The sequence below is a fragment of the Podarcis raffonei genome, chromosome 6 (assembly GCF_027172205.1).
Source record: "Podarcis raffonei isolate rPodRaf1 chromosome 6, rPodRaf1.pri, whole genome shotgun sequence".
NCBI classification, from domain to species: Eukaryota; Metazoa; Chordata; class Lepidosauria; order Squamata; family Lacertidae; genus Podarcis; species Podarcis raffonei.
Window position 1 is genome coordinate 20,029,392 of NC_070607.1, and position 24,587 is coordinate 20,053,978.

Genomic DNA, 24,587 nt, shown 5'->3' on the forward strand with positions numbered 1-24,587 from the left:
GGTGTTGGCGTATTTTACACACAGATTACAAGACAAAACACCTTACAATTAGGTGCTTGATTTTGGAATGAAAAAGCCTGCAACTAGCCAGGAACATTATGTTAGCCTTTTCAGAAAAAAACATGAGTACAGGAAATCTCACTGAATTTTCACTAAACCCTTGTCCTTCCAGAATCACATTTCCCCCTCTTTTTTCCTTTTCTTTTTTAAGAACTATACGTTCTTATCAGAAATGCTATACTTGATTATTCAAAGGAAGTCATCAAATCACAGAACATAAAAAGCATATGCAGCACCACTTCTAATATTTTAGTTAAAATACTTACCTACAAAAAACTGTGTGTTTCTCTAATTTACTGCTAATAGTGTTGGCCTCCTTGATCATCATGGACAGCTTCAAAGAATTCCAGTTTGGCTCTGCTAAATATATATTTTTCAAAGAAAAAGATAATGGACTTTTTCTTTAACTACTGGTTAATAATTATGCAATCAGTCATTGAATTGGTAATCCCTGAAATTCTTTTTAAATTCCATACAGGACAGGACAGGATGACTTTTGTATCTATGAGGAATGCACAAAAACATTTAGGCTATTGTCCACCCGTACTGTATAATTTCATACTGCTCCCTCCCAAGTCTGCTCTCATAACAGGTTTGGAAAGAAACTGAAAAGCAGTATATTCAAAAGCTCCCAAGTGAATGGATAAGAAATGTGGTGGGTTTTTTTAAAAAGGGCAGCTCTCCAAGCAAACAGTGTTAGAAACTGAGATATGAAAACTAGGAGCCAAATGGTACCTTAAACCTAGTTTATGGGCGCAACAAGGGAATGTCTAGGTGTACATTTCTATAACAAGAATACAAAGCTGAAAATGAATGAACTGCAGCTAAAATATTTCTTTCATTTTTCACATGGTCTAGTCCTTCCCCTGCCCACCCCCTAATATTCTTAAAAGGGTCTCTTCTCCAGTCTTCAGCTGGAGTAGCTGGAAGTGGGGAGGCAGAAAAAGGTCCTCCTTTCCTTCCACTCTGCAGTTTTACTCTGAAATCTTATGCACTGTACTGCGCCCAGAGGTCAGAAATTGCTGGCGCTAATGAAATTCCCTGTCACAAAATGCGCCTAGAACACTGGGAGTTTCGAACACTGCAAGCAAATATATAAACCCTTAAAAAACCAGTATGCCCTCTCTCCCTAGTGGCAAGGAGAAGATATATTTTCAACACAGAGATGAAGAGGGCCTTCCTGGATTCCTGTTGAAAGAAAAGTCTTTATGTAGACACTCTTACGTTAGTTTGTGGTTAACCACCATACAGTTAAAAAGGTAAAGGTACCCCTGCCCGTATGGGCCAGTCTTGCCAGACTCTAGGGTTGTGTGCTCATCTCACTCTATAGGCCTGGAGCCAGCGCTGTCCGCAGACACTTCCGGGTCACGTGGCCAGCGTGACAAGCTGCATCTGGCGAGCCAGCGCAGCACACGGAACGCCGTTTACCTTCCCGCTATAAAGCGGTACCTATTTATCTACTTGCACTTAAGGGTGCTTTCGAACTGCTAGGTTGGCAGGCGCTGGGACCAAACAACGGGAGCACACCCCGCCACGGGGATTCGAACCGCCGACCATGCGATCGGCAAGTCCTAGGTGCTGAGGTTTTACCCACAGCGCCACCCGCGTCCCTTTGCTGTATATAATAATGTAACCATACCTTTATTTCTGTTTCCATGAGTCTGCTGAAGCATTGCCACTTCCTGAGCAATTTTCTGCTTCTCAGCTTCTAGAGCTTCTAGAATCTTGGCACGACGAATGACATGATCTTCTAAAACCTACCACAAAGCAAGGGATTATGAGATTTTTTCAGCAAAAGCTGCACAGCTTCTGAGACCATACACATAATATTCTGTTCAGGCTGTTGATCCTAAATGAAATAAATTCTATTAGTTACCTTGCCTTATCCATTACCCTCAAAACATATACAATACACAAAGATAGTCGTGAAACAATGCTCCTTCCATTTAGGCTTGAGGGGGAAAGCACAAACTTATAAAACTGATTTTAGAAAACAACTAATTAAAACTAGGATGATTTTATCTAAGGCACGGAACCTCTAAGTACCAGCTGCTGGGGGCAAAATGACAATTACAAGGGAAGGCCATCACTTTTATGCCATGCTTACAACTTTGAAGAGGTATAGCCAACTATGATCTGATTCAGCAAAGCAGATCTTATTTTTTTTATAAAAAATAAGTTATGTAAAAGTGACTCAGACCAAACTTGCAACTATTAATCCTCAGCTAAGTTAATATTCCATTCACAGGGACAGATATGCCATTTTCTTTAATCTTCACATTTGCCAAGCACAATTTTAAAAAGAGGTCTTCGTTTCCTTCCAATATGATTGCAAATATTTTACATTGCAAAGAGTGATTACACAACACAGCTTCGAGGGATGCCTTCCATTGCTGTAACAGGCACATCAGCAGAGCGCCCAAAGTTATATAAACTATCATTTCCCAAATATCAGTCGATCTCATGAAAGGGTAGAGCTAGAGGGCGCCTGTGACATAGTTTCTTGGAGTTATGCTGCATAGAATGTATAGATTCAGAGAAGCAATACTAGATCACGGTACACTGTCCAATTGATAAGACAAGATGCTAGGTTTTATGTTTCGTTTTTAAAATTTACCTCCCTGGCAGCCAATGTCTCCATTTCCAAGCGCTTCTTGTTTACGTGTACCTCTAGCTCAAGGCCCCGATTTGCTTGCTCCAGCTCTTGAATTTTGTTTACAGCTATTTTATTATTCATTTCCTGCAGTTGTTTCCTCCGGGATTCTTCTTCCTAAGAAAACAAAAGAATTAATAATATGTGCCAATAACAAAAAATATGCTTGACCCAAGCAAAACCATTGCCCCAGAATAAGCAATATTCTTTACTTGCTCACATAAACACACACACACACACACACACACACACACACACATTTCACAAAAATCTTGGAAGCTCTTTCATTTTCTCTCTCACTCTATTTTCTTCAGATTTCCATACATTCCTGGACCACCTCCAGACAAGGTAGTGACGGTGCTTTGGGTATACTCAGAGACAATTCAAACGCGCAGAAATAATTTGTAAATTAAAAAGAAAAAAGTTCTAAAGTTGAGCTGAAATTGAGGACTGAGTATGCTCATCCTTTTTCAGAAGCGAGCACCTAATCTGAACACTCTGATGCTATATATTACAGTGGGGGAGAGGTTTAGAAAGATGAGGAAGAAGAAAGATATATTTTTCCTTCCTGAAGATACTACAGTGGTACTTAGGGTTACATACGCTTCACGTTACAGACTCCGCTAACCCAGTAATAGTACCTCGGGTTAAGAACTTTGCTTCAGGATGAGAACAGAAATCGCGTGGCGGCAGCAGGAGGCCCCATTAGCTAAAGTGGTGCTTCAGGTTAAGAACAGTTTCAGGTTAAGAATGGACCTCGGAACGAATTAAGTACGTAACCAGAGGTACCACTGTATATTTGTGAGTTTTATATGTTGGAAGCCACCTTGGGAGAGCCTGGCCCTAAAAGGTGACCTAAAAATAAGCCACATACATGTGGTATAGGATAGTGTTGGGGACCAAGATCCCAGAATATTCACAGTTGAGTTGCTGTCATTAGGACATGAAATTAGCTGGTAGAAACACATAACAGCCAGATTGTGTCAATTGTTTCAGTTAGAGCCAGTGTGGTGTAGTGGTTAAGAGCGGTGGACTCGTAATCTGGTGAACCGGGTTCGATTCCCCGCTCCTCCACATGCAGCTGCTGGGTGACCTTGGGCTAGTCACACTTCTCTGAAGTCTCTCAGCCTCACTCACCTCACAGAGTGTTTGTTGTGGGGGAGGAAGGGAAAGGAGATTATTAGTCGCTTTGAGACTTCTTAGGGTAGTGATAAAGCGGGTTATCAAATCCAACTCTTCTTCTTCTTCTTAGGGACAGCTCAGTTTGAAGAGCATGAGACTATTAATCTTCCAACTCTACAATTCTATGATTCTAAGAGGGTTTTAATAAAAAAAAACTAGGTGCCATTCTCTAACCGTCCAATTCCCAACCAGTTATAGTAAACTACCAGAATGTAAGTGGATTTCACTCCATTAGCCTCCAGCTTCAGGACAGAGAGCTGATGTACCATGAAAAACTGCCCTGTGCATATTTATTTATTTATTCCTTCCCATCCTCAAGGAAGTCTCTAATGCAGACTGTCTGTGTAAGCAGGGGTACACATTTGAATGTATATCCTCATCTAGACCACAGTGTACATGCTGGCCTCTTGAATGGAGCAGTTACATCTTTTGATGCAGATAGCAATGTAACCCTATCCTCCCCATTCAGTGTCACCTTCTGTGGGATCAAGTGTATTTAAAATACTTATTAATGACTCACCAGCTGTGCTTCTAATGATTTTATCTGGCTCTCATAAATTTTCTGCTGAGAACTAAGTTCCTCTTGGGCCATTTCTTTTGCGATTTGGATACTTTGCATCATTTCTTCCTTAGCTTTCAGACGTGCTTCTTCTATTTCTGATTCAAGTCTACAGGGTGTTTTAAAAACCAAGTTAACTGATATATATCCAACTAGCTATGGCTGTTGTATACCATTTTTTTAACACAAAAGAAAAGTAGTATAGAAATACACTAGTTATCCCAAGTCATTAATACCACTATCCTATATATCTCTACCCAGAAGTAAGACCCAGTGAGTTCAGTGGGGCTTATTCTGAGGTAAGAGGGTGCAGGATTGCAGCTTACTCTTTCCAATCCCCAAACATATGAACACCCAAAAATAGGAGCTTCAATCATCTTAATATGCTGTGCAGGACCTTTAAACAATCCTTTCACCTACATTACAGTATAAATGCAAGTATGAAACTCACTACTTTTCCAAAAGTGAAGAGAATAGTTTTTCAAATATCAACGTAATTTTTTTCTGCTATTAGGAGACCCATTTGTTCCAAAGATAACATGAAAGAAGGCTACATGGTAATGTAACTTGTCTTGCCACTCATCGCTTTGCTATATTCCTGTTAGCACCATAACAAAATTTAATCCCAATTTTTGCTTGAACACCAATGAAACTTACCATATCAGCTCTAAGAGCAACAGTGGGTTTTAAGCTGTCTAAACTCAAGCTTTTAGTGGCAACAGGATTTCTAGACGTTGGTAGGAATTCTGTAAGACACCTTTCTTACATAGAAAGTAAATGTTCATTTTAGTATCTCCAACCTATACAAAAATCAAAGTTCTAAAAACTAGGGTGCAACATTCATGTCACACACAAGAAGGAAAACACATTTACCATTTAAGTCAGAATTTCTACTAGTACTCACTGAGCCCTTTGTGAAGCCAGCAATTCATTCTTTGCAAATTCAAAGCCACTTGGACCGTCCTCAGGAAGGGAAGTGCCACAAGAAAGACTTTTGACTTTCTGAACTTCTACTGGGTGATTAAACCGAAAATAGTGGTCTCCTCCAAGAATGACACGGTCACCCTAAAAAAAATCCAAGATATATGTTTGGTGCATGTTAAAAATTATTTTTTGTGTGTGTGCTTGCATGCAAGCGCTTATGCACATGAGTGACATCGAAGAATATCATGCTTTGTCATTGAAAATCTACACTAAACCAGCATATGACACATGAATTTAAACTTCTGTCCCAATTTGACATGCAAATAAATCTGTTCCAACCAACTCACGTGATGGAGAAATGTAGGGCTTGAAATGCATTTTCCATTAACATATGTATTCGCTCCTCCCAGTGGAATAATACTCACAACACCATCCATGTGTTTGATAATACTACAAATAAGAAATAATAAGATATTATTATTATATATCAGTAAAGCTTCAAGTAAGAAAAGTGTGACAAATCACTCTGGGATAGACACGTGTACCAGGAATCTAACAGCTGATTCCTACCCCAATTGAATTTTTGACCCCTTTGCCACATCATGACATCCTACTTTGGAAACAAGCCTGTGTTTCAAAGGCATTCCACATGAGAAACTGCTGCCGGGGGTGGGGGAGAGGAGAGAGGAAGAAGCAGTTTTAACTTCTTTACATTCACGTAACTAGTTTCTTTGGATCATAGCTTCGTTCATGCTTCAGCACAGTAGCCAATATGCTTGAAAACAAATAGGATTTTTAAAAAACGATTATGCCGCATTACAAATATAACATGAGGGCACAAGAGAAATTATGCTGAGTAGGGATGGGAAGGAAGTGTTTTTCACCTCCATCTAGTGCAGCATCCCATTTCCTACAGCTGGCAACTAAATGCTTGTGAAAAATCCATAAGCCCTCGTCCATTGTTGCTTGCCAGAAATTGGTATTGAAGGGCACACTGCCTCTTAATATGGAAGTTTCCTATAGCCTTGACTAGTAGCAATTGATAAACGTATCCCTCCATGAATCTGTCTAATCACCATCCTAATCTGTCAACCTAAACACACGAATTCTGCCCCATTTACTTTCAGCTAAATTTGTTTTAGCCTGGATTATAAATCTACACAAGCTAATGCGCCTATTTATTTCAGTGGAGCTGCATATTAACCAGAGGAATCGTGCAGAGCAAAAGACCCATTTATCATTATTTGTTAACTTAAAGAAACACCTACCAATGGTCATCGGCAATCAGGACACCAGACAGCTGAATATCATGACGTGAATTTGGCTTGCATTTCCCAACTGTTGTTTGTCCTTCCTTGATCATGTATAGCAACATCTCAGAGAGCTGGGGATCTTCATTGAGATTGACTAAATTAGGCAAACTATTGTCAACCTTGAATGTAATGCCAGCTTTCTAAAATAAAAGATTCAGAACATTACATATTGCATGCAAATGAAAGCAACTTTTTGTTCATTTGCTGTTGTAGGAATATGATGCAGATAAGGAAGAAGAATGACACTTGGGAAAACTATTATTTTGCATCCACAATTGAATTTACTTGAAAAATGGTACCTGTAACTCCATTGTTTCCTCAAATTTCTTTTTTTCTGCTTGTTCAAGTTTTTCTTTCCAGGCCCTTTATTTATCAGGGGAAATAAAATGGTGGTTCAGCTTATTATCATTTTGCAAATGTAATTCTGAGGCTAACAAAAGGGATACATAATCTAAAGAAGAATTGAGTTATCACTGAATAATATTTATATCCTTACATACTATTGGAAACAAAGTTTAAGCAATTAAAAAAACCATCATTATATTTGCATAACAGGAAATTTACTAAGATCACTGGAAATACATAAGAGGAGTCTTAAATCAATAATTGCTTAGGTGAATGTTAAAACTATAAATTTGAGTTAAACAGTCTGGCCCCAACATTGTTATTCTTATTTATTTAATTAGTTATTATTTATGTGCAATCTTTATGCAATAATGCACAATTAATTGTATAGACTATATTTCAATAGTAAAAAAACAAAAAAATAGAGGGGAACCTTCCATTAGCAGTCTGTATTTTTGAGAAGACACCAAGTACCTTTGCATCTCTGCCATCTCCCTCTCTTGCTGGTATAGCTTCACTCTTAAAGATGTTATTTCTTGCATATAAAGCTTTTGTTTTTCAGGGTCAACATTCTGAGCGTTTTTCTGAGCCAATTTCAGTTTCTCAATTTCAGCTTTCAATTCTACATTTAACAAGAGAGTTCAGCAGCTAGTCAAAATGGCATCTCTTATATTGGCAAATATTCTGGATTGGCATCTATGAGTCTCACAGTGACAAATGTTATAGCTACACAAGCATTTCAGCTTGTCAGGTGGAATGGATCTACTCCCCTCCCCCTCTCTGCTGTTCTGGGAGTTCTTCTGCCCTCCCCAGCCAATTTCGTGGAACACAGGGGGAAGACCCATTTTGCAAGTGGAAGTCCTTGTGCAGGGCTTCTGCTGACAGGGTTTGTTAGATGAATCCTACCCACAATGTTTGCAATTTAAAAATTACCTGCATATTGAATAAATGCAAGTATTGGTTTTTTTAAAAAATGCAGCATATCAACTACACACCTAAAAATGTACAGTATGAATGTAAAAACCCCCCACATATTTGCAAACATGTAACATACAGACATGCTTGTAAGGGAGCTGTGATCACCTCTGAGCTGTTTGAAAGTATTTTGCACTCCAGGCTACCTATAAGCAATTTCATCACATTATCATTAAAATAATGATTCTTGCCATTTTTGTGGGTTTCAATTGCAAGCATTTGTCCATAAATTGATGCAGCTTTCTTTTGAATTACTTCCTCTTAGTAAGTGTATACTTTGTAAGAAATCTAGGAACAACTTGGCACAGGGCTATTTCGGCAAGAAGCAAAATAGTTCTCAGGCTTACCTCGGATTAGTTTTGCATTTATGTCTTCGTTGACTTTGGCAATGTTGATTATGAAACAAGCTTGTTTAGCATATCGAAGGGTACTCAGTGTTTCTTCTATATTGCTTGCAGCAGGGCTAATTGTGGCAATCATAGCAGTTTTCGAGTTTCCACCAAGACTTTCCTTTAACAGCCTACATTTGAAAGAAAATAAAGGCACAATGATTTTCCCCAGTCTGGATTTATTTTAAGACTATATTCTCTGAAGATACAACCAAGTACAGTACATGTTTTGAGCATTTTGCAGGATCCAATTCTTTATGTAGATTAGAATAAGGATGCCTAAGTTCTTCACCTGTGGAATCAGATCCAGGTCATTCACCTCGTTACCCAAACAACATGTCACCATTCACCTTCCACTTCCCCTTGGACTCCTGCTAGCATTAGCGGAAAGGATGGACCAAAGGAGTCTGGGACAACACCAATGGTTTTTTGCGGAGGGGTGGGATCTTCTCATCAGAACATAGTTGGAAAGCATAACTCATAAACTTACCATCCCTCCCAGTACTGGAACAGCTAGATACCCAGAGGTGTGTGCACCATTACAGAGGCCTCTTGACTAACTTTCCCCAAAGTGCTGAGAAAACTGTGTGGAGACTGCAGCAAAAGTCAAAAGTGGTGCAGAACTGTTAGGCGTACTTCATTCAGCTTGGCCTGGGCTGTTTCCCAAAGACTGGTTCAGGAAACAGTGCAGCCCAGGCCAAAGAATGCATGCCTCACCCCACCACCCCTAGTGCTGAAGAAAGGAATGTTTTGGGGGGCCTTCAGAACTCAGAAGTCTAAGCACTAGCTGGCTTAAAAGCAGTGCCTTTCCCACAGATATTAGCCGAAGGTGCTAGTGGAAATAGGCCCCAAATATTAAGGCATTATCCATTTTTTTTCCTATATGCAAGAATAACCAGTTGAGAATAAAGTAAATGTACTCTACCAGTTGCAGTTTTATGCCCTACAGGATCAATCAAAATCACTTTGAAAATTAGCTCAGTTCCATTGTCAGGAAATAGAAAAGCAGAGGACCAAAATGAATGGGTGGAGAGGGGGAAGAGTGGTTTGATTAATGTGGTACATAACTGGATCTAATTCCATTTTTTACCATTAAAAGCTGTGTTTCTATGAAGATCTATTAACTTTGATAATAATTAAATGCTGCCAAGAAAGAAAGGATCACTACAAAAAATGAAGCTTTTTTTTTAAGCTGTTATGGCACACAAAATATGTACATACCATGTAAGAACAGATTCACGGTAAGGAATGAACACCTTCTTCCTGCTCTGATTTTGCTCAGACAGTGCAGAAATAACTTTCCCCAGAGTTAACAGGGATTTATTTATACTCACACCTTCCTATATTGAGAAGGAGAGAAACAGTCAATAGCATCAACATATTATGCCCTAGTTTTTCCTACAGGCGCCACAATATAGGTGCATAAACCCAGTTACATTATTGCACAAGGCAGAGGAATATCCACTTCTATTTGCTGTTCATTTCAGAGGCATGGGACATCCCCATCATTTAGATTCAATTCTGGGCCACTTTTACAATTAATTATTTTGATACCTGAGTGTATAGGGCGGTATACAAATTTAATAAATGATAAATTAATAAATAATTTGCCTAAATATAACCAAGGCATTCTACTAGTCACCTCACCATCTATATATTCCAATACCCAAATCACTACCTGTATCTAACAATACTAATATTCCATGTCTTAAAGTGTGCACAGGCGGAAGATGCTTAATCCATCTAGTTCACACATTTGTTACAGGAAGAATAGTATTTTACAATCGGCTATATAGATGCACATAAACAGGGGGCATATATATTGAAGTTGCAATCTGGCACATCTCTTGTTACGGCTTCCCGATACCAGTTCACGGTGTCACCTTTCCCAGCCACTGTATTCTCAGGAGCTGCTACTGAAGAACCATAAACATAACTGGGGTCAGGTCAAGTCAGAACCCATGGCTGGTTGTCCTGGGAATATGGGCCCCAGGATGGCTGAACTTTCCCATAGTTTTTTTTTTTCCTTTCTTGAATCTGATCTAGAAATGGGATAAAGTGGCAAGAGGCTGTGGGTGTAGAAAGGCCTAGTAATGAGCTAGGTAGACCAGTAATCTGACACTGTATAAAAGACCTTGTTAAGTGGTTCTTCTTTGTGTTTCAAGTTCAGTGCCATAATATTGCATGTTGTGTTGCAGTACGATTTGCTTGGCGTGTGGATTAACAAGGTGGCTCCGCTGGACAGTTGCCCAGTTTCTGAGAATATAAGGCCCAGCAGAGTACCTTATATACATTTTACCTTCAGTCTTTCTCCACTGGTTTGAGCTGTAGAACAGCGCTCACTGCCTGCAAGGTCTACCAGGTTCACACGACTGATAATTCTGTGTTCGCGTTCCTCCTTTTCCACAATATCCGTCTAAAATAAAGAAATGACTACAATTGGACATGTTGGGAAGGGATGCAGCTTGCGAGGAAGGGATGTAGGTAAGTGGTAGGGTATCTGGCTTACATGCAGATGGTCTCAGATTCAATATCCGGCATCTCCAGATAGGGCTGGGAGAGTCCTGCCTAAAACTCTGGAGCTGCTGCCATTCAGTGTATACAGTACTACTCTAGATGGACCAATGATTTGCTATGCTCCTGTGCTATACCTGACTTGCAGCCTATGAACAGTTTAAAAACAAAGCCGGAGATCATGAATATTTGTATAACCTAAAAAAAAAGAAACCTAGACAATCTCCCCCTTAACCTGCTCTAATTCTCTAACATTTAAAACTTCATAAAACAAGTTAGCAACCACATTGATAGGAAGCTAATGCTTTCATTATGTTTACAGTAGAAAACAAAAGTATAAAGAAAAATGGGGAGCATAGTGTGCAGTCACTCTGCCCATACATAAAATTACTTTATGTAAGATTAAACAACTTTTGTTGATGCTTGAATTAAGTCTCTCCACTTGTGCCAGACGCCTTGAGATCCAAACCATTATTTCCCAGGTTTTATATCAATAAGTGAATTTTCTGCTCAACGTCTGCTGCATTATTGAACATTTTTTTTAAAATTAAAAAGTTCCCCTTTATGCAAAAGGGAAGAGAGGGGGATGAATAATTTTGTTGAATTTTTGACCTGCATTAAAAAAATGTTATAAAAAAGTAAGTTTAAAAGCAAACCAAAATGCCCAGTACCTTTGTTTGTGTCATCACCAGGGTGAAAACAGAGTGAGATCGAGAACTCTTGTCATTCATTCCTGTGGCAGCAGTAGCTCTGTGTTTATTTCCTAACTGCAGCCAATTCTGATAAAAAGAGAGGATGTGAAATTTTTGAGAAAACAGTTGTGAGCACCATGAGGGTTTTTTTAAAAAAATAAAACTAAATAAATGTTTCTAGAACAACTTGTGCTAACACACACAAGAGCCACTTATAGAATCATAGAAGTGTAGAGTTGGAAGGGACCTTGAGGATCATCTAGTCCAACCCCCTGCAATGCAGGAGTCTCAACCAAAGCATCCATGACTGATGGCCATCCAACCTCTGCTTAAAAATGTCCAGTGAAAGAGAGTCCACATGATTTATCTAGATTTTCAAGCTGTCAGTAAGTTAAAAAGCCAAAATGAAGTAGGGCATTGAAATATTAAAAATAAACACAGATTTGAAATCCATCACTCATCTGCTGCTGCTAGTAGTAGGGTCTTACTATAAATATAGCAAGTGGCTCCACCTCACAGCATAGCTCTTTCCTCCCCTACTGGGTTGCAGCTGTGCTCTGCTAGTCATGTATTTGGACTGTACACTCCAAGGTGGGGCATTCTACACATCTCCCGCCAACTCATCCTGTGCAGAAATAAGGAACCTACTGTGTATAAAACATACACAAACAGAAAAAAGGGTTCTTTTTCTTTTTCTTTTTTAAAAAAATATTTTTCACAATTAAACATTATCTTCACATACCATAATAAACAGATGCAATTAAAGTAAAAATAAATTTAAAAATTTAAAACATTTTCATACCATATTAAATCCGTATATTGGGATTCCTCAGATCCCTTGACTTCCCTCCATTCCTTCCCCCGGTTCTTTTATAATTTCTTATATAGTACATGTCTATAATTTTCTTATCCTTAAATATTTCCAATTTTAAACATTGTCCTTAAGATTACAAGTGTTTTTTCAAAAAAGAAAAAACAGGGGTTCAAGCTAGTATACAGAGACACAATATGTGGCAAGCAAAGTACAAAGCAGCTGTAGCAAACATGACAGGAGCCCAGTGATCCTAGTTTCGAAGAGACAGCTAGCAGCTGCCCCAACTTGTACCCGATGTGGGACCTTGTTAACTTCACAGGCTGAAGAAGGAGTTTCTCTTTGAAACTGGGATAACCAGGCTCCAGTCCTGCTTGCTACAGCAGCTCTGCCACTTCCAAGAATTTCCTTGTGCTAGAGATAATGAAAATATATCATTAATTGTACTTATTTTGATTATTCTGGAGTACCGCTTGTACGTACCACGTCTTGTAATAGCGGGTACATTGTGACGAACACATTCATTGTACTTTGCTTGCCATATATTGTGTCTTTGTATGCAGGGACCTGCATGTGGCTCTGCTCCTGTTTTTTCCCAGCAGTATCTTGCATGTCAGGATCCTGGGGGATGGCAAGAAGCTAGATGCTTCCAGCGCAGGTGTGGAAGGTCTCACCTTGGAATACTTAAGATTTTCTGTAACACTACACACCTGACAGGAAGTCAGTGGGGGAAGCAAGGGGATATACTGTCCTTTATGGCACAACTCTGCACACTGCACTAAGTGTGAAGAAATGGCCAAATCACTACCCAAAAGCTTACCCAAGTCCTCATTATTTTGGAGTAGACATTTCTATCTGAGCTGCAACAGTTACCAACTGTATTGGTAACATTGATTTTATGGCAGAATTGGTTGGTGGCTTTTCATGTTGTTTATATTTAAATCATTAAGAGTATTAAGATGTATATCATTAAAAGATACACATCAGACAATTAAACATACTATAAATTAAAACAAAAGTTTTTACAATCTCTCACAGAAACTCTGGAGAAATGGGTAAAAGGAGAAATTTTGATCCTGCAAGTAATTTTCTATCAGTACAAGGATCTACCACAAAGAACTAATTGCCAGTTCAACTATTTCAATACTTATTTGTGTAGAAGAATTCAATTACTCAATAATATCTTATCTACCATCACTAAAAACTAGGAATCAGTTTTTTACATGAGACTTTTAAAGTCTCGTGCTTTGATACATACAACAACAACCTTACCTGAATATCCAAGTAAGAGCTAACAACATTCCTAGAAGAAAAATAATAATTTTTATCTCTTGTGAAGGGGAAAAAACCAAGTTCTACACATATAAACACAGACCCAGTCCTACAAACCATTCAGCTTACAATTATTCATCAAGAAGCTTCAATGAAGCCTACAGATACTGCGGAAATTATGGATTTACTACACAATTCTAGCAGTATTATGGTCCAAATATGTACACCTGAAGGAATGAAAACCCACGCTTTATTATAGGCTCAACAGAGTTTACAAGAGAATCAATATTATATTTTGCTTGTGGTGGCGACACCTCCAGTACAATTGAGGTGGTGTTACAGAATGTGAAAATGGTTAGCATCAGAACATTTGTAGTTACCCGTCTGAAAGAAAAGGGCAAACTATATCTTTGAGATTAATACAAAACAGAAGAGGAGAATTGTTTGCATGGGGCAGATTAGGACCCAAAAACTGAGTAAGAAAATGAAGGGGAAGGGGAGCTGAAGGAAGGCTGGAGGACAGGCAGTGGAACAGAAACGAGTCTGAGCCGACAGTAGGTGGAGGAAACTGCATTCTGGGGGACAGGGAATTAATGAGAAATGATACTGTGAAAAAGTAGAGCCAATAGCCAGTTTGGTTGGGGCTTAATTTCACAATTTGTTGGAAAAACCCAACAATTTCCTTGACTGCAGGCTTCTTGTTATGTGAATAACTAATAGGTCCATTTTAAGTCAGCAAACAGACATTTGTAGAAAAAATCATAAAGTTAAATCTTACACAGTCAGGTCTTCCACATAGGGTCCAAAGATAGGATGTTCTCTCACACGAAGCTGTTAATCGAAAAGTCAGTGTTGATCAACTTTATTTTTATTTTTTATTTTTTCAGTGTTGATCCGCTTTAAAAGCTTCAGAGATTTAGAGCACATTTATGGAACTATCTAACAAGTTATTATCCATAAGTAGAAGGACTGAAACTTCTCCAACTCAGTGTTTGCTAATCTGGGACCCCAGAACAGCAGCGACATTGGTATCCTAATCCATACAGTGGTGCCTCGCAAGACGAAAATAATCCGTTCCGCGAGTCTCTTCGTCTAGCGGTTTTTTCGTCTTGCGAAGCAACCCTATTAGCGGCTTAGCGGATTAGCGGTTTAGCGGCTATTAAAGGCTTAGCGGCTTAGCAGCTAAAAGGCGAAGCAAGCCCATAGGGAAATTCATCTTGCAAAGCAGCTCAAAAACGGAAAACCCTTTCGTCTAGCGGGTTTTTCGTCTTGCGAGGCATTCGTCTTGCGAAGCACCACTGTATTTGCACATGTGAACCTGAGGGCTGAATAATGTGCCAAACAACTGGACATCACACATGAAAAAACTAAAAAGGGCATGGGGACAGAGGAGAAATAAGAGACTGAAGCGTTTTAATGTAACAATGTGAAAACCCTAGTAAACCACAGATAACAAAACAAATGGTTTTTGTTTTACTTTGCCACAAAATAACTTTTGAAAACCCTGAAAACAGAATGCATCTTTATAATACATTTTATTTTAAAAAAACATGAAGAGCAATAAAAACTTTTCACTGCAAGCATCACACCGTGCAAAATAGTATGCAAGCACAGCTTAAGAAGCAAAACCTACAAAAACAGGGAATCAAAACAAAATAGAGGTGAGTAAAACTAAAAGTCTGCAAGTCAAAGTAGAAGCTCTTTAAATGGCCAGCTGGAAGACCTATATGGGGCTGAGAGTGCCGGGCTGCAGAAACGCCGCCAGGGTTGAAAGCGGCTATATACAACCCTATATAGCCTCACTGAGGCTCATACATTAGCCTTTGAACAGATGCCCATCTTTTTCTATGCTTGTAAGAGCCAAGAACAGAAAGGATCGAATTCCTTATGGTTATGAGGCTAGCCCACATCCGGAGAGTTACTGTTTTATACACTGACAATACGTCAATGTTCAGAACGTAATTAGTTACTTACAGGCTGTTTCTTCTGTCCATTTTCAGCTTTGTAGACTAGCAAGTCGTGAATTTTTTCATTGTAGACTTCAAAATAGCTCATCTCAAGATGAAAATCAGTCTAATTAAAAAAAAAACAGCTTTATTGCTGCCCGTACACCCAAGAAACACAGTACAGCAATAGAATATATTAGAATTATTAGAATTATTAATAGAATTATTAAGGTGTAAGATCAGCCTTGCTAGCCAACAGAGGAGCTGTAGTCTGTACATATTGATTTCTGGTTTTATTTTATGGTAAAAAAAACAACACCCCAAAACCACAGAAATATCAAGTACTTTAGAAATATGTTGTTCTGGCAATTTGCTTCCTACACACAGCCACATGGAATGAATATAAGCTGTGAATATGGGCTGTATGAAGCAGCCACAAGGATGGGGCAAATTTCAGGGTCGGCTTTTACCCAGTTCAATCACTTCTGAGGGAATACCAGTAATATATATATATATACACACACACACACACACACACACACACACATATATATATATATATATATATATATATATATATATATATATAATACTATTCTGTACCTCTCCACATGCCCCAAGAAAAGCATTGAGCCAATCAGCTCAACAGCATTTATCACCCAGTATACAAAACCCCCAGGCAATTGTTGCAGGATACTTCCAAAAAAGCACTGCTGCCACTGTGGAAATCATTGCAATCACATGTAGTGCATCTTTGTGGAAGTGTTGATTCCCATTAACAGTGCCTCCACAACAGTGATGCCCAAAAGTGAACCCAAAGGTGGTTCCATGTACTTTCAAAGCAAGTGGAGCAGCCTCAATAAGTTCAGAAAGAAAAGTAATGCTGCAGCAATACCTGTTGCGTTTCTTTTTCTGCTATTTGAGTAAAGAGATCTTCACAGAATCTTGGTATTATTCCTCTTTCGTCATCATCAAATCCCATCATACTGTAATGACAAATATTGCAATTATAGGCTCAGGTTATATCTCTGCAGAATACGACGTTCACACTTCCTAATGAGGCATTAATACAGAGTGGGTACCAGTTTTAAAAGACAACTAGAAGAAAATTTCTGCATAATATTGTAAAATCTAATAAGATTCTTAAAATGGATTAGCTAGGAAAGAGGACAGGTGACTATGGTGTTCTTAACTGCATGGTTTGAAGTTAAGACAATCCACACACCATATGGTAAGCTTTGGCTATCATGTGGCTTCTGGTCACCTAACTCCATATTAATTGTTTTATTTATTACATTTTTATACCACCTCATTTGCAAATCTCAGGGCAGTTCACAACATAGAGTTGCTAGGAGAAGATATTAGATCCATATTATTTTTTATAATACCTCATGTTTATCTTGAACTTTCTACACACTTCACAAGTATCATCTCAGCCATTATTCCAACAACCCTGCCAGGTAGGCCAACATTACTGTCACCATTTTACTGAAGGTAAAATGAAGTTCGCCAGAGTTGGGCTGAGGGAGATACTTTGCCTGAAACCCTGGAGAGCTGCTGTCAGTAGTAGACATTATTAGGCTAGATCAGTGTTTCCCAAACTTGGGTCTCCAGCTGTTTTTGGACTACAACTCCCATCATCCCTAGCTAGTAGGACCAGTGGTCATCGATAATGGGAACTGTAGTCCAAAAACAGCTAGACTAGTTTTCCAGCTTTCCAGCTAGTTTGGGAAACACCGGAATGGTCTGTCTTGGTATAAGAAAGCTTCCTATGAGCCTAGTGACTTAACAGCATACATGAGATCTGAACAAGGAAATTCCTGCTTCGGATCTTAGTCTTTTAGTTACTGTTACCCATAAGCACTAGATAATCACAGTCCTGAAGATAGGTGGTTTTTCTGTTTAAAACATAACATAATTTTCTTCAGAGAGATTTAAATAAAATGTTCTCTGTACTGTTAGTTTGGCTTCATTCAAGTCAGTCTTCCGTTTCAATAATAATCTCATTCACTTAAGAAACAAACATACAACAAAAAAGCATCTGGATATGACATGTATTGGGTGTCAACAACAGCAACAGAAATGGAACACTTCCAGTCCAACTTACGTGTATGACTTTCCAGAACCAGTCTGTCCATATGCAAAAAGGCAGGTGTTGTATCCTTCAAAGGCTCTTTCTAGGAGAGGTACTGCCAGAGACTGATACACCATCTCTTGGCTTGCAAAATTCTGACATTTATCAAAAGACCATAATGAGAAGTCAAAAGTGAAACTGTAGATTTGTTTTGTATTTGGATGGTGCACAACAGTCTCTTGCCCTGTCATGGAAACCACTTGTAATGTTTCTTCATTCTTATCTCTGAATAAAGGCACAAAAGAAATGTTAGTTATAGGGGGCGAGGGATGACAAAACACTGAACACATTCAGCTTTGTAACTGATCTTATAAACCAAATTTAATCTAAATTGTCTAATTGATGTTGTAACTAAATCATTATAATATGTGGCAGTCTTCAGGTTAATTGTGCATCAGCCATATGAATTTTTTATATGAATCTTCTCCTTAAAGGTTTTTGAAATTTCATTATATGTAAAATGTTAGCATAGAGATAGACTGTATTGAAGTTCAGTATACTACATCAGCCATTCATAGAACTAATGTACAAAATACACCTAGATCAAAATAATTCATAAATATACTGTTTAGGATCCAATGCTAACATGTGTAACAAAAACCAATCCAGGATTACAGTAAATCAGCCAAAAAAATTAATTTATATATTTATAAAACATATAGTTCCAAGATCAAAGACTAAATTAACTACTAATATAAACTCCATTGCAAGTGCCAAGTTTCTAAAATGCAAAGCTAGCATCTGCAGATCTGTTGCCTAAAAATCAGAAGACTGATAAAAAATTCAAAAGCCACTGTGCTGCATAGCATTTCTTTAAAAAATTTATACAGGGGGACAAAAAGCTGGACATTACTGTGCATGCAGAGTTCCTTTTGCAACAGGACTTCCCCTTCCTGTCCTCTTGAGTGAGCCCTCAAATTGTGCTCCAGAGGGTCCTTTAACTCCCTGGAGCAGATTTTGTGAATGCATGGTGAGCTGCAGGAAAGAAGAATGACAAGTTCTGTTGCGCAACTAGAAGTCTGCTGCACAAGGGAACAACAGTGCTGGATATGACTATACTCTTGCCCCCAAAATCTGAGGTTTATTAAAATGGAGTTATGCAAAGGGAATTGGATTAGCTTCTCTTGCAAGGTGGGCTACTGAGCTAACAAAGTATCAACTATCATCCCATTTTATTTATTTCATATAGTTGTTAAATTGTCTCAGCCTTAGTTAGAACACACAGATCCCTTATAAAGTGGACAATGGAAGTAAAGAGAAGTGCAGCAGTTTGTATACAGACACAATGGAAATTAAACTGGGTAATATATCTAAGTGGTTGGAGAGCATGTTATGCTACTCAATATCATGGTAACAACTTGTACAATTTCATATATTAGTTCCCCAAAAAATGGTTATATACCTGACACTAAAGGGTCGTATTCTCACAGCTACAGTCACTTTGCTGTTTTCTATTTTGAAAGGGTCTTCTTTACCACATATGTTCTGCATTAGAGTATCTTCTTTCTGCGAAGCAGTTTGTTGAGTATATGTGGTATTTTCTTGCAACCTTCTGTTTAGAGCAAATTCATTAGTACCAGATTTCTTGGCTGATATTGTTTGAGGACACAGAATCTTATTCTTTATGCTTGAGGCAGCAGGAGTCTTGGCATGCTGAACAGCTCCACATCTGGGGGTGAATTTCATTCCTTCTGTCGAACCTTTCCTTGGTGTCTTCTGCTTTTCCAGATTTTCATTCTTAATACATCTATTTTGCAGACTTTCAGTTCCATTTTCCTTACTGGAATTACGCTTTTCAGCTAGTTTTAACATAGACGTCCTTTCATCAAGTTTTCCTACTGTTAAGAGTGATGGTCTAGGAACTTTGTTTTTACTCTGAGAATCACCAACAACTGTCTTGTATCTTAAAGGTGTGTAGCTACCAGTAGCACTTGAACCATTATGATTAAAAGGTCCATCACTTTTCATATCAGGATTTTTCTTTCCATCTGTGAGGCCTTGAAGTGACAAAAGGCCAGTCTTAACAAATGGAGGGTCACTGCTGCTAATTTTTGGTGGAAACAATGTTTTGCCACTCTTCTGGGGAAGAGGGTCTCCTTTTTCTGCCCTGGCTTCGTGAATATTTGTTTTGTGCTTCTCAGTTGACGCAGTCCTTGTTCGGCGCTGCAGCGTCAATCTTTTTTCCACTTGTGTATTTTCACTGTCATGTGTTGTATTTGTATCAGGTTGTTCTTTGCTCGTCACAGTTCTTCGTTGGAGTGTCAGCTTGCCTTCAGTCGTGGAAGCAGCTGAAGTGTCAGCCAGTTTGTTACAGGCTGAAAGCACATAGGTCGTATTTATTTCTTTGGTCTTACTCAGGGACTGGGACTGAGGATTGCTTCCCTCATTCTCCAGTGTGCGGGATGTAAATGTCTGTGCAAACCTGTTTCTAGCAATGACATTTTCTGGAGGATGCTTTTGTGAAGATCCACCAGGTGCACTAATATGGCTTTTCTTAGGAACAATATAAATAGGCATTGAGACCTAAAGCAAGCTGCAACTGCAAGACTGAAACAATATATCATACAAGCTCTTCCTGAAGAGTATACTTGACTTGTAATCTTATTTTCTCTACGGCACAGAATGTATCACTATGGGATCTGTTTAAAAAAAAAAAGAAGCCATTATTAATTTCTATTTTTACTCAACTATTGTCATGTGGGTAATATACTTGACCCTATTTCCGTACCTATGCTGAAGGTAAAGTCTTCCTTGTAGGATGGATAAATCAACATTTAAAATAATGACTTTAAATAGATTTTAAAATTATATTTTAGCATCAAATTCATTTTGTTTAAACTTCAATTTACACAAAATGCCACATTTAAAAAATAACTTAAGTGATTAATTTTATACTTCTCTTAAAACTCAATTAATTATCACTATGTCAAAGACAACTGAATTTATCCCTACCTTTGTATGGTAAAGGTGGAGAAATGGAAACAAAATAGTTTACTTACTTTCATATATTACATGTATTGCAGCAAATTATGAATATTTAGAATTAAAAACATAACAGCATCTTTCCATCTCATGGATAATTGTTTTGCTCAGTCATTAACATAACTTGTTCAAGAGAGTTCAGAGTACTTGGCTTACAATGCAGAACATAGGAATCTTGATCTTTGACATCTTACCTTGCTTGGTTTCCTTGTATGCATACAGACAGCCATTGTTACATTGCCCCTTACTTCTAAGTATATATAATACAGTGCAAAAAAGGCACATGAACTACATGACTCAACATTTTAAGATAATGGCTTGATTTAACGCCATTATTTACATAGGTCTTTTTCATCACTTTAAATCAGTGTTTGACAGTTGGTGCTGGAGTGGTGCTGGAGGGGAGGAAATTCCCAGGGTCTGTGTCTGAAGCAGAAGTCCATAGACAGCATTACTAAAATATCTGTCTCTGATCTCTAACCCCACCCAGCCTTTGCCATTACTTGGCAATATTGTCGCCAAAGGGAAATAACGTTTTCCTGCCCATCTCATGTAAATCCTCTACCCAGAGAAAATGGGTGTCAAGCTGCCAAGAGGAACCCATTTTCTTCCTGCCCACGTCCAGCCATCAGTCCAATCCAGGTTCTCCACCTCAAAACTTATACAAATCCTGTTCATATTCAGCCTCAGCTGCTGGGCGGGGGGGGGGCAGGGGGAGGTAGTGCAAAGTGGAATAAATACTGGCCAAGTGAAGTGATGGAAGACATTTCAGCTTAGTTGCTGACACTTGATTTGCGGGTGAGAGGTGGGAAGCTAGCAAATTCCATCAGGCAACTTCTTTCTGGTGATACTAATGCTTGCTGCAGGTATCAACAGGCAGTGAGATGAAACAGTAATATACAATTTGTGTGTGTGTGTTGTTTGTTACTGTTGCTTTAAAACTATAAAGCCACCTTAAGTAAGCATTGGGAAAGAAAAGCAGGGTATGTAGAGAGAATGACTGTACTTTCCACCTGGTAGAGAAGTTTATAGTCTGTGTATAGAGTGAATATTTCTTCCATTTCAGGGTGAGGTGGGAATTTTATAATCGGTTAGTGAATGTGACCAGGAAATATCTGGCTTGAAGTTTAAGAGAAGGATTAAAAGCAAGCCTTTGGGGCTGCTCAGTGTTTGTGCCTTCGGGCGGGGCGGAAGAGCACCTATTAAGAATATCCGTTGAAGTAAACGATGCTTAGCTTTTGGTCCCTGCAAGAATAGCGTCCTCCCTCCGCATCAAATAGTAGGCAGAAGCAAAGGAGCCCCTTCTTTAAACAGGGACTAGACTGCAGGAAGCAGAAGACCAACCCTCTCCGCTGCCAAAAAAAGCCACACGTCCCGCATTTTTAAAGCAGGAAGCCCAGGGGGGAAGAGACGGCCTGACCTCTCGGAGACAGGTGATGCCTGTCCAGGAAGGATACCTGTCCAGCGACTCACCTGTCCTCAGGAGATCGACCAACAGCCCGTCCTCCTGCGGCGCCTCCTAACCTCTCCGTTCGAATGCGGCGCCGCCGCCTGCTATTGGTTGAGACGGACGGTGAGGTCACACGCAGTCCCGAGAGGGAAGCCGGAGCAAGCGAGGCTGCTCGCGACATCTCCGGTTCTCAACGGAGCTGCGGCCATTTGTGGGGTGACTGATGCGCGGGAGAAGAAGGCAGGGCGCCTTCGGCTTTTGCAGAGCGGGTGGGTGGCGTTTAAATGGAGACTCCGCTCCTTTCTTAGTGGGAAGAACATTAAAAGGAGGGCCGCCGCCACACTAATAGACCGGGAGGAGCAAGGTGGTGGTGGGGGAAGCAGCACCGTTCGTGCCTGCAAATCTAACGACTCTTAAATTATAGAATTGGAGAGTTGGAAAAGATCCTAAGGGTCATCTAGTCCAACCCCCTGAAATGCAATCTCAACTAAATGATACTAGATGCGGGTGCTGTTTGTGTCTCCATTACGGAAAGCCTTGTTGTTTTCAGTTCAGTTTTTCCTGCTGAGATTATTATTAAATTTTATTTATTAAATTTGTCGGTCACTTGCCCAGGACAGCCCAAAGCAACATGCAGCCAAACCTTTCAGCCACAGCACGTACAGCTATTCAGTCGGGTTTTTCCACCCTTTTCTACTCCCTCCTGGTACTCCTCAAAATCCTGTCGTGACTCTTTAAAAACAAAAATAAAACATACTCTCCAAAAACATATCCTCTTTATTCCCCACCCCCATTTTTCCTCCCTCTCCCCACCCTCCCACACAAAACCCACCCACCCCCATCCCCGGCTTCCCTCAGTTCCAGTCTTTGGTTTCTCTGAGAATGCTGTTTTCTGCATGTTACAAAGTCGCATAGATCCTCAAACTATTTAGCTGATTATTATCAATAAAAAGTTTGTGAATGTTTATTCAAAACCTGCCAAGGAGTCCAGTTCGCTTTGTTGCGTCTTCAAATACTTTGTAAAGGGTTCCCACTCATCTTTAAAGTCAGTTATCCTTGTCCTGTCGCTTATATGTCAGTTTTGCCAGTTCTGCATAGTCCGTCAATTTTTCTTGCCGACGGCGCCCTGTGACTCTTAATATGAGAAGACAGAAAGTTGGTTGAGGTAGCAGCTTGCCTGCATCAGCGCTCCCAGCAAGTGATGTTGGAATGCCCAAATGTGGGAACTCTTCCTTTTGGGCAGAGATCATGTCTTGCAAAGCTCACCAATGAGCTACATCTTAGCAGTGTGGAACTTCTTAATCCACTTCCAGAGGGAAGTGACTACTACTCACTGTCAAGGTAGTTAGCTCATGTGTTCTCGTTATGTATTTTTATGTTGTGAACCGCTGTGTGATATTGGGATGAAGGGAGGTATATAAATTTTTATAAATAATTATAATGGTAACTCCTGACCTCACAGCAGGGTTGAGTAACTTCGGTCTCAAGATACGATACATACGATACATCTTTATTGTCATTGTCCCATACAGAACAACGAAATTGAAAAAAATCTACATCAGACATTCAAAACCAACAAGCCTGCTATCCCAGCTATCCCAGCCTTGTTAACCCCCTAAAAACTCTGGTATCCCATAATTAAATACAATATACTCCCACAGAGACTACCTTAAAGGTAAAGGGACCACTGACCATTAGGTCCAGTCGTGACTGACTCTGGGGTTGCGGCACTCATCTCGCTCTATAGGCCGAGGGAGCCAGCGTACAGCTTCCAGGTCATGTGGCCAGCATGACTAAGCCGCTTTTGGCGAACCAGAGCAGCACACGGAAACGCCGTTTACCTTCCCGCCGGAGCGGTACCTATTTATCTACTTGCACTTTGACGTGCTTTCGAACTGCTAGGTTGACAGAAGCAGGGACCGAGCAACAGGAGCTCACCCCGTCACGGGGATTTGAATCGCCAACCTTCTGATCAGCAAGTCCTAGGCTCTGTGGTTTAACCCACAGCGCCACCCACATCCCAGAAAACTACCTTACACTGTGTTTAAAACCACGTTTGGATAAAAACTGTTTCTCAGGTGGCTAGTCCTAGTCTTTATAACCCCGTACCTTCTTCCAGAAGGCTGAATGTGACCCTGAGGCATACCCCCCAGGCCACACCCATTGTGCAGCCCTGCTCCCCACCCTTCTCAAGTGCTTTGACCTGGCTGGAATGTGACCTTGAATTTTGATGACACCTCTTGCTCGCCTGAATGAAGAGGTGTGTAGAAACCTGAACTTTTGCAGAACCTGAACTTTTGCAGAGCTGAACATAGCCTACTATACAAGAGTAAAATAGCACCTGCTGCTCTGCTCACTTTTCTTGAAATTGCTGCGTACTGTTGAC

At 39.6% G+C, this 24,587-nt stretch overlaps 1 protein-coding gene and 1 long non-coding RNA gene across 4 annotated transcripts in view; one reads left to right on the forward strand and one right to left on the reverse strand.

Moving 5' to 3' along the window:
• LOC128415394 (uncharacterized) overlaps positions 1 to 14,691 on the forward strand; it is a 57,889-nt gene extending 43,198 nt beyond the window's left edge. The window contains exon 3 of the long non-coding RNA XR_008330939.1: positions 14,577 to 14,691. This is a non-coding gene — a long non-coding RNA (uncharacterized LOC128415394). The remainder of the gene's footprint in view (positions 1 to 14,576) is intronic.
• The window catches only part of KIF14 (kinesin family member 14), a 32,149-nt gene extending 9,821 nt beyond the window's left edge, over positions 1 to 22,328 (reverse strand). For 2 of the 3 annotated variants that reach the window (XM_053391509.1, XM_053391507.1), the window contains exons 1-20: positions 22,225 to 22,328; positions 19,172 to 20,408; positions 17,743 to 17,994; positions 16,531 to 16,621; positions 15,664 to 15,762; positions 14,468 to 14,520; positions 13,690 to 13,720; positions 11,586 to 11,693; positions 10,700 to 10,816; positions 9,622 to 9,740; positions 8,359 to 8,531; positions 7,511 to 7,658; positions 6,991 to 7,054; positions 6,647 to 6,831; positions 5,726 to 5,828; positions 5,359 to 5,519; positions 4,416 to 4,563; positions 2,678 to 2,830; positions 1,700 to 1,817; positions 327 to 420 (exon numbers count right to left, since the gene is read on the reverse strand). In XM_053391509.1, coding sequence (XP_053247484.1) covers positions 327 to 420; positions 1,700 to 1,817; positions 2,678 to 2,830; positions 4,416 to 4,563; positions 5,359 to 5,519; positions 5,726 to 5,828; positions 6,647 to 6,831; positions 6,991 to 7,054; positions 7,511 to 7,658; positions 8,359 to 8,531; positions 9,622 to 9,740; positions 10,700 to 10,816; positions 11,586 to 11,693; positions 13,690 to 13,720; positions 14,468 to 14,520; positions 15,664 to 15,762; positions 16,531 to 16,621; positions 17,743 to 17,994; positions 19,172 to 20,286 — 3,332 coding nt within the window. In that variant the 5' untranslated portion in view covers positions 20,287 to 20,408; positions 22,225 to 22,328. The remainder of the gene's footprint in view (positions 1 to 326; positions 421 to 1,699; positions 1,818 to 2,677; positions 2,831 to 4,415; positions 4,564 to 5,358; positions 5,520 to 5,725; positions 5,829 to 6,646; positions 6,832 to 6,990; positions 7,055 to 7,510; positions 7,659 to 8,358; positions 8,532 to 9,621; positions 9,741 to 10,699; positions 10,817 to 11,585; positions 11,694 to 13,689; positions 13,721 to 14,467; positions 14,521 to 15,663; positions 15,763 to 16,530; positions 16,622 to 17,742; positions 17,995 to 19,171; positions 20,409 to 22,224) is intronic. The other variant, XM_053391508.1, reaches the window with a different exon arrangement.
• Between the last annotated feature and the right edge of the window lie 2,259 nt (positions 22,329 to 24,587).